Here is a 13,090-nt window from a genome sequence, read left to right as displayed (position 1 = left end):
GTCTGCATCTTAATTATATTTGCTTCCTAATCCAAAGCCCTTTCCAAGAATATCTCAAGGCTGTTAAGTTGTCACTCTGCTCTTTATGTGTTAAAGACCTAGCAAAGCTTCCTAATGCTCCTTCAGGGACAGAGCCAGCATCTTTCCCGGGTTAAGGGTAAAAGGCATCTTAATAGTTCACGAAATAATGAGGCCTCACAACTCCTGCATCCATAAAGGAGCAAGGAGGCCTGAGGAGACCAGAAACCCTACGTTGCATTTTCTGTTTTTCTCACCCTATTTCTTGCCACCACATCCTCCTGTCATGCTAGCCAATCTCTCTGATTGGGGGATTCCTGACAGCACACAGCAGAAATCCTGAGACAGTGTCCCCAGGGACTGGAAAGGCACAGATTCCTCCAAATCCTTTAACAGCTTGGCAGCTAAAGTCTTTGGCTCTCTGCTTAGGGATCTGTTGAAGGGGCATTTATCCATATGGTCGTCATCCTCTGTCTTCAGCATCAGTAGCAACTACTGCTATTGAGTGCACGTCATGTGACGGGCAGTATAACTGGCTCTTTACATGCTGTTTTAAATCCTTATAAGCACCCTGTGCTCTAAGTGCTATTTATAGAGAAGGAGCCTGCGACTCAGAGGAAGGTGCCCTTGCCCAAGGTCATCTAAGTCGGAAGTGGTAGGACTGGAATTTATACCTCCCAGTCTAAGCTCACAGACTCCCTTCCAGTCTGCCTCTCACTCACTCAGTGTTTAAAATCCTTTGGCATGTCAGAGGGGCCTGGTCATCCCCCTCACACCCCCACCGCCCAGCTTTTCTGAGTTGGGATAGGCCTCTGCAGGGTCTGATAAATGGTCCAGGTTGAGAAACCCCGCACTTACTGGCCTGTGAAGCTCTTTGTGGAACAAGTTCAGTGACTTTATGGAAGCCTCGTAACAAGAATGCTTTGTTCTTTAAAGGACCCCTGAGTGATCTGTTGGCTTTTAAAGAGTGAAAAACAGGATAATAAAAAGAGCACATGTTCCAGAAGGACCAGGGCTCTCTTGGTAGGTGGCTGCTGGGTGCACTCTCAGGGAGACAGGATGGGAGATGAAGTTCAGTGTTTAGCGCGTTGGCTTACTGATTTCACACCCCTGAAATGTTTCAAGCAGGAGCTTAGCTCCAGACTCCCAGCCAGGAATGAATTCTGTGCCTGGTTTGTGCATCTCTCTCGGCCCCGCATGTTCCAGTGGAAACCTTAGCAGCTTTGACTGGAAGGTCCTCTGCCAGAATGCGCTTTTGTCCTTTGCCCACTTCTCATGTGAGCAGGGACTCAGTAAGTGCACAGAGCACCCAAGGAGGCCGCCACAGGCCTGTCCAGTACATGCCCAGGTGCAGACTGGGTGTTTGGCCTAGCAGCCAGCTTCAGAAATGTAGGCGTATCCCCCCTTTCTATGAAGAGCTGCACATTTAGACTTATTTCTAAATGTCAAGCTTGAAAACTTGAGACTTTATGTAAATTATTTTATTTTGAAAAGTCATATTAAAATGTCAGGTTCATCTCCATATCCTCAATTTTCTCAATACAGTAAACAATCTTAGATTCAATTCTAATTGTAGTACACACAGAAAAGAGCATATCATCTTTTGTTTTGAGGGTAAAGTACGAGTCGTTACATTGGGAAAGGAAATTCCAATATAAATTTCTTGACTCTACATAAATCTCCCAACTCTGCCAGGGAGAGTCTTCATGTAGCCTGCCTTTACTTGGATGTTCCACCCTCTCTAACATTGTTAAAAGGGCTAAATCTTTATTTAGGATTAATGAACCACAGTAAGGAACTTGTGTAGTCTTTAATTTGGGGGAGTTTAGTGTGATTAAGCTTAGGAACAAGAAGTGATGTTCATAAAAGTCTTGATTCTGAGCTGTAGATTCAAAGTGATTACTTCAGAGTCTAAACAAATTCAGCTGTGCCATAGCAGATTAAACGTACTTGGCTGGATTTGTGCTGAATTTTCCAGGAGATGGTCTCGCAGTGCCGTGAAGAAATTCATTGGCTGTTTCTGCAGGCACCCTCCTCCCCGGCCGTGCTCTGGTGACAGCTGTCCCAGCGCATCACCAGCAATAGGACAGCTTTAGCAGAAACAATTCAAGTTTACAAAACAAGACTTGTCTGATTTTTCTTTCTGTTGCCATAAGTGATCCTGATTATATTTGTTTGCTTTGGGCTTTACCCTCCTACTTGTGAAGTCAAATTTAGGCTTTAGTTAGCATTTAGTTACTTGATGCTTTTACCGTTCACTTAAAAAGATTAAGTAAAGTCACTCCTTGATGATTTGTGGTCCTGAAAGAAAGGGAGAGACTGGATGATTAAGACACATAGATAAGAGCCAAACTTTTTTTCTCAGTATCCCAACCTGTTTCCCATCCATGCGTTTTACCAGAATTCATAAAGGTAAAAAGACAGAGACTAGACAAGCACACATTAAGAGGAGGGTGAAGGGAAGGGACCTGTGGTTCTGTGGGGGAGGCACCTGGCACCATGAGACTTGGGGACACTTTTAGTACACCTGGGTCATCATGGGGTGAAAGGAATGGAAAAGACTTTTTAACGAGTCTGTGAACCTTACTAGCCTTGATGATATCAACCGAGATCTGCTTCCTTAGAGCCTTGCTCTTTGAAGTGGGTCCACAGACTGCAACATCAGCATCACACAGAAATCCATCAGGAGTGCCATCAGATATGCCACTTCAGGACCCGCATTTTAACAAGATCCCCGGGTGTTTCATATCCACATTAAAGTCTGAGAAGTGCTGCTGTAGTAGATCCCTGTGGAGGGAAGGAGGGAGCACACACACACTCACTCCACATCCTGACTTCCAAATGATGTTGAATCATTTCTAAAACTTAAGCATTCACTCTGAAGGAACTATCCATCTTAGTATTAGGTCCAATTTAATCGTTCTTCTCAAAAAATACTTTGATACAACAAAAAAAGTGGAAGATAACACTTTTTGGCTGAGGAATGGGAGAGAGAGCATGCCTGCCTCTGTTTGATAGTGTGACAGTGTTATTAACTGTAATTGCCAGAATGTTGTATTTAACTACAGGACTAATCTCCTTTCTATCAAATATAAATGGTAAGATCTTCATCAGAGTACAGTTACAGAATAGTCATCCAAGTGTTTGGACAACTTAATCTCTACTAAGATTTCTAAACATTTCCTTAAATCTTTATTTAAATTTGAAAGAACTAACTTGCAGGAGAGAGAACACATTTGTGGAATTCTTGGTGCTTTTGCTCTACATTTTGGCTTGTAGTAAATCTTAGACATAGTCTGATTGTTTGTATTGAAAGGGATAGTAGCGTGTAATCTATGGGCTTGTCTTGCTTGTACCATAATTAAAACACAGAATTTGAAGAAGTAACTTTCGTTTTCTTTGCATAGAGAAAATCTCTGCTGGCTTTAGAGAAGGAAGAGGAAGAAGAGAGAAGTAAAACTATAGAGAGTTTGAAGACAGCCCTGAGGACGAAACCAATGAGGTAATTTATTCCTGGGGAGTGTGTACCACTTGTCTCTTTTTTCTTTTCTGTTCTTCCTTCCTCCCTACTTTTTCCCCTTCCTTTCTTCACTTTTCTGTAATAGCCAAACTTTTACTTTTGAGGAAGTCTTAAATTAAAAACATGTAGTTGAACCATGGATGAAATGCCTTACACTGAACGTTCAATAAATTGTTTTTTCTCAGTTAAGAGATATGCAGACAGCCATGAAGATAGCTAAAACTTTTTAAAAAGTCAGAGATTAACAAGTGCTGGTGCAGGTGTGGAGAAATTACAGCTCTCTTTCATTGCTGGTGGGAATGGAAAATGGTGAAACCACTTTAGAAAACATTTGGGCTGTTCCTGAGAATGTTAGTGTGTTGCCATGTGACCAACAATTCTACTCCTGGTTATATAGCCCAGGGAAATGAAGACATGTTTCCCCAAAAGCATGTATGCGAGTATCAGCATTATTTATAACAGCCCAGAAATTGGAAACACCCAAATTCTATCAGCTGATGAACTGGTAAATAAAATGTGATATATCCATACAATGGAATATTTTTCAGCCATAAAAAGAAATGGACTACTGATACATGCCACACCATGGATGAGCCTTGACAGTATTTACACAAGGTGAAAGAAGCCAGACACAGAGGACCATATATTGTATGACTGCTTTTATATGAAATATCCAGAAAAGGCCAGTTCATAGAGACGGAAAGATAAGTGGTTGCCTGGGGTTAGGGAGAGAGGGAAATGGTCCTTTGGGGGTGATTAAAGTGTTCCAAAATCAGGTAGCAACAGTGGTTGCGCAGCACTGTGAATGTATTAAAAGTCACTGAATTGTATTTCAAAGTACTAATTTTATGGCATGTGAGTTATATCTCAGTAAAACTTGTATCAGTAAAACTTATAAAAGAAAAAGATAGGCGATTAGCTTCTCCTGTGTGCCTCCCACACCTTTGTTTTCCACTAGCGCCGCTAAGGTCGGGTGGGATGCCGGCGCTTCCTGAGCCTCTGGGCAGCACAGGTGCTGCGAGTGGGGCTTGGCTGCATCTGGGTCATGGGGTTGGGTGAAACGGCTGGAAAACAAAGACTCCCTATATTTGACTATCAAATAAATGCCAAGGAAAAAAATCTACTGATTCCTCAAAAATCATATCCAGTTGTATGACAGACGCTTTCTAGCCTGTCCTGACTGGATCAGTGTTTCCCTCCACGTGTGTTCTGCTTTCTCAGATGTTAATGGGGATCCAAGGCTAAATAAGTTTGGAAATTTCTAGAGTGGTCACATCACCAGGTTACATTACTTCTGAACTTTTCAGAGGCCTAACCTGCAAATGTGCATTGTGAATTATTCTCACTGATTGACTTTACAGTAAATAAGTGCTATAAATGTTAATAAAATTAATGTACAATAATAAAGTATTGCTTTTATTTGCTTCATATATTGGGATTCCATGTAGCATGTCATTTAAAACATGGGTTTTGGTACAGAACCTTAAGGAAATAGATTATCATTTGTTTGTTGCAAGTAAATGTCTTGGAGTTTAAAGATGCTCTTTGACTTTCATTGATCTTGGGCTTTCCTGGGTCGGTGGTCAGCATGTCAAAATGCATGGGAACCGGATGCTGTCATAACACAGGGCCAGCAGATGACTTTAACCCAAGGCAAATATTCTGAGTAACTTCTTGTTCCTGATTTCCTGGGGTTACAAGATCTGTTAATTGGTTATTTATATCAGCTAAGATCTTTTTAACTCAAATGTAAATTTTTTTCACACCTCTGTTAAGACCTGACCATTGGGTCTGTGCCAAAAAGAAGCCTCCAATTCAGAGGACTTAGTCAGGGTAAGCTTTTTGGTACTTTAGGAACTACATCTTCTTTCTTTCTCCTGCCCATCCCACCCAAACTTTCCCATGAAGGGCTGTTAAAGCATTCCAAAGAGACTTAATTTGATACATTTTAACCTTCTCCTCATGACAGGTTTGTAACCAGATTCATTGACTTGGATGGCCTGTCATGTATTCTCAACTTTCTAAAGACCATGGACTACGAGACCTCGGAATCTCGAATACATACCTCTCTCATTGGATGTATAAAGGCGCTAATGAACAACTCTCAAGGTCGAGCTCACGTCCTGGCTCATTCTGAGAGTATTAACGTAATTGCTCAGAGTCTGAGCACAGAGAACATTAAAACGAAGGTGGCCGTGCTGGAAATCTTGGGCGCTGTGTGCCTGGTTCCCGGGGGCCACAAGAAGGTTCTGCAGGCCATGCTGCACTACCAGAAATATGCCAGCGAAAGAACCCGCTTTCAGGTAGGTGCCTCCTCACCACTTCCTCATCTGTCCCTTCGTACAGGTGCCTTTCCTGGTCCTGAAGGAGAAACGTAACGACATAACCTGAGATTTCTCCCTGCGTCGATCACTCGCATTGTGACTCCATGCATTTCCTTCCTCTTAGGTAGAGACGGAGTATCCTTTCTGTGGCTGATCAGTCTGGGCTTGTGCACTTACGGTCGTCCCCCCTTTGCCTGCAGTTTTGCTTTCTATGGTGCCTGTTACCTGTGGTCAACAATGTTACATGGAAGATTCCAGAAATAAACAACTCATAAGTTTTAAATCATGCAGCTGTTCTGAGTAACATGATGAAATCTCATACCACCCTGCTCAGTCCCTCCCAGGTTGTGAATTATCCCTTTGCCTAGTATATCCACACTGTATATGCCACCCGGCTGTAAACATAAAAAAACATAGTATACAGAGGAGTATATATGGGGTTCAGTACTATCCACGATTTCAAGCATCCACCGGGGCTCTTGAGCCATATTCCCCACAGATAAGGGGAAACTACTGTACTAAACTTAAAAATGTGGCCCAGTCCCCCACGCATTACATAACTCACCTCTTTTTGATCCACCAAGTGGGTGTTCCCAGAAAATTTTACAGGTTGCCATTCTTGATTTAGGATTATTATAAACAGTGAGATTCTGTCACTATATTTACACTCAAATAAAAAACTCAAATAGAGTTAACAAGTCACAGTCTTTTGTACTTTGTGTATGTGTATATATGAACACATATGATTTAAGAATTTTGAAAGAGATTTTAGGAGTAATCTTAAGGAAAAAAATAGTTTAGATCAATTAATTAGATCAGTTAATTAATTTTGGTCAGTCTAATTCTGACTAGACACAAGCTTTTCAAAATTAACTTCTGAGTATTAAAAAATTAATAAAATAGGGGAGTGTATATCTTAGTGGTAGATTGTGTGTCTAGCCTGCATGAGGTCCAGGGTTCAGTCCCCAACACCTCCATTAAATAAATAAGTAAATAAATAAACCTGATTATCCCCCCTTCAAAAATAAATAAAATAAATCTATAAAAAACTTTTTAAAAAAGCATGCAAGCTAACAAAAACTAAAGTTGAAACTAAAAAAAATTAATAAAATAAATTTTTGAGTATAAAAAATTATTTTAAAATTAATAAAATAAAAAATTAATGATCAAAAAGCACATGAAAAAATGCTCAATATCACTAATTATCAGAGAAATGCAAATCAAAACTACAATGAGATATCACCTCACACCAGTCAGAATGGCCATCATTCAAAAATCCACAAATGACAAATGCTGGAGAGGCTGTGAAGAAAGGGGAACCCTCCTACACTGCTGGTGGGAATGCAGTTTGGTGCAGCCACTATGGAAAACAGTGTGGAGATTCCTCAAAAGACTAGGAATAGACTTACCATATGACCCAGGAATCCCACTCCTGGGCTTGTATCCAGAAGGAACCCTACTTCAGGATGACACCTGCACCCCAATGTTCATAGCAGCACTATTTACAATAGCCAAAACATGGAAACAGCCTAAATGTCCATCAACAGGTGACTGGATAAAGAAGAGGTGGTATATTTATACAATGGAATACTACTCAGCCATAAAAACCGACAACATAATGCCATTTGCAGCAACATGGATGCTCCTGGAGAATGTCATTCTAAGTGAAGTAAGCCAGAAAGAGAAAGAAAAATACCATATGAGATCACTCATATGTGGAATCTAAAAAACAAAAACAAAAACAAACAAACAAACAAAAACAAATTGTAAATACAGGACAGAAATAGACTCACAGACAGAGAATACAGACTTATGGTTGCCAGGGGGGTGGAGGGTGGGAAGGGATAGACTGGGATTTCAAAATTGTAGAATAGATAAACAAGATTACACTGTATAGCACAGGGAAATATACACAAAATGTTATGATAACTCAGAGAGAAAAAAATGTGACAATGAGTGTGTATATGTCCATGAATGACTGAAAAATTGTGCTGAACACTGGAATTTGACACAACATTGTAAAATGATTATAAATCAATAAAAAATGTTAAAAAAATAAAAAAAATTAAAAAATTAACTTCTGAGTATTAAAAATTTAATAAACTAAAATTAATAAAATATAAGGTTAGTAATGATTCGGTCCTTTGTTTTTATATTTGTCTCCATGTAGACGTTAATTAATGACTTGGATAAGAGCACGGGGCGGTATCGAGATGAAGTGAGTCTGAAGACCGCCATCATGTCCTTCATCAACGCCGTGCTAAGCCAAGGCGCGGGAGTGGTAAGAGCCTCCTGCACCATAATTTACCACATGTATTATTAAAGGATAATTTTTTTAAAAAAGGTTACTGACTATGTGTTCCAAAAAGCTTAAATGTGAATCCTGTCACCGTTCTTCTACTTTCAGGAAAGTTTGGACTTCAGACTTCATCTTCGCTATGAATTTCTGATGTTAGGAATTCAGCCTGTAATAGATAAATTAAGGGAACATGAAAATTCAACATTAGATAGGTAAGTCAGACTGTTATGACACGAGATAGGTTGTGCTTTTTCCACGTGTGTAGTGCCAGCCTGTGAACTACCTGTGACCTGTGGAACTTGCGCCAAAACGTTAGATCAGCTGATGATGTTTTTATAGTAAGACTGTCTCCATGAAAGAAGTAGCATATTCTGTAGAGAATTAGACTTGAATCCATAGCCTAGTCCTGCTGCTTACTTGCTTTGTATTCTGGTCAAGTCACTCGGTTTTTCTGAGCCTTACTGTTTTTATACCTGAAGAAATAGTGGTGATGATGATGATGATAACTATCTTTCAGGGCTCCTAAAAAGTTGACTGTAAAACATGTCGAATCACTTGGCACCTTTGATAGACATTCTATGAATGTTAATTTCCACTTTCTTATTCATTTACTTTTGTCTGCGATCATTTTACGATTTTCAACAGGTCCCACCAGCTGTCAGATCTTTCCTTTTACCACTCTTCTCCTTCACTCACACAATCCACCATGCTCTTCTCTGATATTCTGTGAACATGTCAAAATACTCTTGCCTCCGAGCCTTTGCACCTGCTGTTTCTCAGCATTAGAAGATCCTCCCACAGATGTGCAAATCGCTTGTTCCCTTGTTTCCTGCAGAGGGAACTTTTCTAACCACTGTGTTCATATTCCTTACCTTACCTCCCATCAGTCTCTCTTCCCCTTATCCTGATGTATTTGTCTTCATAGAACTTATCATCCCCAGTGTGAACAGTAGGAGCTCAATGAATATTTGCATGAATAAGTGAACGGCATGAACATTTCCTTTGTAATCTTTAATTCAGTGGTCAGTCAAGTTAGTTATATGGACTTGTTTTTCCTTAAAGAAATTGATTGTTTTTAGATTTGATAAACTTTTGTGAATTGTCTTCTATGTGGTAGGCATCCTAGGCTTTTAAATTTATCTCTGGTAGTGATCCGATTTCAGTGAGATGATGTCTTTTTTCCTTAGAACATTCAGTTAAGTGAAAGCATTCAAATTTCATTATCTTTCTTCTTTTAGAGATATCTTGAAATTTTAGGAAAGGCCTTAGCATTAATGTTCTGATTCCCATGTGCCTGTGTTTGTAGGATGTTCTGCTTTTAATAGGTGTTTTTAAATTGTCTTTCAGGCATTTAGATTTTTTTGAAATGCTCCGAAATGAAGATGAACTAGAATTTGCCAAAAGATTTGAACTGGTATGTATGCTTGCAGTTATTCTGATTTGACTCAGCAACTCACAGATGTCTGTGTTACAATGTGTCATAGAGTTGACATGTAATTTAAGAGCAAAAGCAGATTTCTGTTTTGCTATCTAAGTGGCAGGATTAGGTTCTATTTGCCTAGATTTGCTTCCCTTACCTTGCAAGAATTGAACAACTTGAGTGTTTGACTTAGATTTCTTTTTCATATGAAACAGGTTCACATAGACACAAAAAGTGCTACTCAGATGTTTGAGCTGACCAGGAAGAGGCTGACCCACAGTGAGGCTTACCCTCACTTCATGTCCATCCTGCACCACTGCCTCCAGATGCCTTGTGAGTGTGCCGGGGACTTACATGTGTGCTTGTGAATGTTCGGACATCGTCCAAGGGGCTCTGTCTTCTCAACAGTGTGGATTAGGTTGAGTGCACACAAGGGATTCCAGACTTGGGTTTTGTGACAGCCTGGTGTGTCTCCACATGGCTTAAGGGGCATTGCGAAGTTCTCAAAGTGAAATGAATTATAACTCACTTTGATTTGAAAAATAAATATATGCATTGTAACACATTTAGAAAGGGGTAGAAGGTGCCTCTCAATCAAGTAAATGATCGTCTTGTGTCAGAATTCCAGAAACTCTGGGAAGGGTTGGTGCGGATGTTGTAAACATCTCTCTGGTTCTGTGGCTCTGGCAGGTGACCACTGTTGAAAAATATTTGTCCAAGCTTAGAAACCACTTGAAGTGATTTACCCCGTTCTTTTCCTTTTCAGACAAGAGAAGTGGCAACACCGTTCAGTACTGGCTACTCCTAGATAGAATTATACAGCAAATAGTTATTCAGAACGACAAAGGTCAGGACCCCGACTCCACGCCTTTGGAAAACTTTAACATTAAGAATGTCGTCCGGATGTAAGTTTCTTCTTATTTTGTTGCCCTTGAGATAATAGTGTGACAATTAGGACATTTTATTATATCCTACTTCCAAGTAGCAGCTGGGAGGACTGAAATGCTCTAGAGGTCAGATGAGTCCCTCTGTGTATCCTTCGAATGTTGTCTATGTAACATCTGGGTTTAGAATGGGTTTCAAGCATGCTGAGGATTTTCTCTGCGGACAATGATTTTTGTACCTAGAGAGCATGCGTTTGGCAGTGGGCCTTTTATGCTTTTTGTAATGAATGCTCCTTTAACTATTATACAGGTTGGTTAATGAAAATGAAGTTAAGCAGTGGAAAGAACAAGCAGAAAAAATGAGAAAAGGTAAATGATGAGATCCTGACAAGAGAAGAGGCCATGTCATTGGTTATTGCACAACTCTGCTTACTGCATATTTTAGAAATTCACATTGATGCTTCTTACTGACTTTGGTACATAAACACTTTTCCTCTCCTCATGTCTTCAGGCCATTTTGCCTGGTTTTTCTTGACTCAGACTATCTTAGTTGTGATGCTGATTCCCAAATATTTTATCCTTTGATTATAATCATGTAAATTTGGGGGAAGAGTCTGCTGTTCAGTATTCATTAATTCAAATTTTCTTAACCACCGTTTATCCCAACCTTCCCCATAACTGCTCTTTAAAGCATACTGGATTTTAAGAAACATAATAAATGACACCAGGGACTACCCAGAATTTTAGAAGCACGGGCCACTTGGTTTATTGAGCAGCAGCCCAGTTCTCCACGTGACCTTAATTTGACTCCAGTTACAAAAAGAGAAATCATGTAGAAAGTCACTGACCGTGGTAGACGTTATGTGTTATGAAACATTAACAGGCCAGCTATTGGTGAGTATCTCAATGTGTCTTTGGTATTAACACTCAGCATCTAATGACTTGAGGGTCGTTTCTGCCCATCACAGTGCCAGCCACTCACAGAATGGATATAACTTTTCCCCTCCTTCAAAATATTAGCAAATTAAAATTGGACCCTTTGAGAAGACAGTCATACTCCCAACCACTAGTATTTCACTGTGCTGGTTAGCTGACTTCCTTCTCCCTGTCCAAGTGATTCGGTCACAGCCAGCTAAATAACAGTAGCACTCACCCCCATACTCAGTGTGTTGAGAAGAAGGTCCAAGAGATTCCGAAGCATTTCCTTTCCTCTCATCACATTTGGTCCTTTTCCATTGAGCAGAAAAGCAGGGTCACTGCAGATACCAGAAAATACCAGTTATGATGTTATGTTACATTATGAGTTCCTTATATGAATTCAGATAGTTGTCAAATAAGTGAGGTTGCACATACATTTTTAAAAATTATTTATTTTATCATGACTTTTTAAAAAATTTGGGGGGGGTGATTAGGTTTATTTATTTATTTTTAATGGAGGTACTGAGGATTGAACCCCGGACCTCGTGCAGCTAAGCACGCACTCTACCCCTGAGCTATACCCTCTCATACATAAATATATGTATTTATATACATATGTTTTTATAAATAAATTCCAGAAACTGCTACAGAAAGAATGGAGACACTGACTAAAAGTTGGGGTAAAGAGAGATTATACCAAAGAGAAAGTGGTCAGTGAGTAGTATGTTAGGGATGTGCCCTAGAGCATGGAGACTCAGGTGTGCAAGTTGAAGAGAGGAGTTGGGACACGATCTTTGGAGTCGTTCCGTCATTCATTCAGTGGGTACTTCCCGCATGGCTGAGGGGGTCAGGCACCGTGCTGGGCTCTGGGTCTGAGTTTCACCTCTGCCTCTGACTGACTGTGTGGGTCAGCCAAGTCATGTCCTTGTCTCCTCCAGTCTCCGCCTCTTCTAAATGAAGATCATACCTAACTCATGGAGTTGTGAAGATGAATCGGCAGATAAAAGGACGTGAGCATTGTTCCTGGCACAAGCTAGGTGCATAGTAAATGGTAGGGCCTTTTGTAGGATTTAGAGAGCTGCAGTGGTACAAGAGGAAAGGGCCAAGGTCAGTCGGAGGAACAGGATGGTTTAAAGTGAGGTCAGGGGTAGAGTACAAAAAGGAGGTATTGTAGGTAAAGTTAATTCTTCTCCAGAAGCTTCAGGTAGCAAAGTTCTATTGAAGAGGGTACATATGGATGAGTTAGTCAGAGGGTGGAGGCTGTGAGGAGACAGGAAGTTCTATGGACCTGAAAGGTGGAAACTATCTGGGGAGAATTCTCTTTAGTGCAGCATATCCAGTAAGTGCTGAATAAAAACTTAGCAGATGGATGCCATTTGTGGAGAGACTCCTTTAGGCTGGAGCTTACTAAACCTGACATTCCATCAGAATCATCTGAGCAGCATTTGAAAACCACAGGTTCCCAAGCCCTGCCTCTGACCTATAGAGTAGACTCCCTGGAGGGGGGCCTAGGGGAGGGAGCCCTGAAATGTGAACATCTCTCAGGTGGTTCTGAGGCTGGGCCAGATTTGGCAAAGGCTAATGACCAGTGATAGTAAGTCAGGTCTTAACGGCTGTCAAAGAGGAATGACATGGAGAATAGAAGCAGAATGGGATACAGTGGGGTTGATTTTAGATGTCTTTGAAGAAGCCAGCGAAGCATCCAGA

General features: G+C 40.5%; 1 protein-coding gene and 1 long non-coding RNA gene across 4 annotated transcripts in view; one reads left to right on the top strand and one right to left on the bottom strand.

The window, feature by feature from the left end:
* The window catches only part of DAAM1 (dishevelled associated activator of morphogenesis 1), a 155,686-nt gene that overhangs the window by 107,036 nt on the left and 35,560 nt on the right, over positions 1-13,090 (top strand). For all 3 annotated transcript variants that reach the window (XM_074365447.1, XM_010962221.3, XM_074365448.1), the window contains exons 5-12: positions 3,426-3,520; positions 5,508-5,841; positions 8,033-8,143; positions 8,270-8,373; positions 9,509-9,575; positions 9,797-9,914; positions 10,348-10,486; positions 10,776-10,834. In XM_074365447.1, the coding sequence (XP_074221548.1) occupies positions 3,426-3,520; positions 5,508-5,841; positions 8,033-8,143; positions 8,270-8,373; positions 9,509-9,575; positions 9,797-9,914; positions 10,348-10,486; positions 10,776-10,834 (1,027 nt within the window). The remainder of the gene's footprint in view (positions 1-3,425; positions 3,521-5,507; positions 5,842-8,032; positions 8,144-8,269; positions 8,374-9,508; positions 9,576-9,796; positions 9,915-10,347; positions 10,487-10,775; positions 10,835-13,090) is intronic.
* Positions 1,399-5,742, bottom strand: LOC141577909 (uncharacterized). The gene is made up of 3 exons (XR_012507502.1): positions 5,604-5,742; positions 2,606-2,805; positions 1,399-2,319 (listed from the first exon to the last, which is right to left on the bottom strand). It is a non-coding gene; the product is annotated as an uncharacterized LOC141577909 (long non-coding RNA).

The sequence above is a fragment of the Camelus bactrianus genome, chromosome 6 (genome assembly GCF_048773025.1).
Source record: "Camelus bactrianus isolate YW-2024 breed Bactrian camel chromosome 6, ASM4877302v1, whole genome shotgun sequence".
NCBI classification, from domain to species: domain Eukaryota; kingdom Metazoa; phylum Chordata; class Mammalia; order Artiodactyla; family Camelidae; genus Camelus; species Camelus bactrianus.
This window is presented reverse-complemented; position numbering and strand designations above follow the sequence as displayed.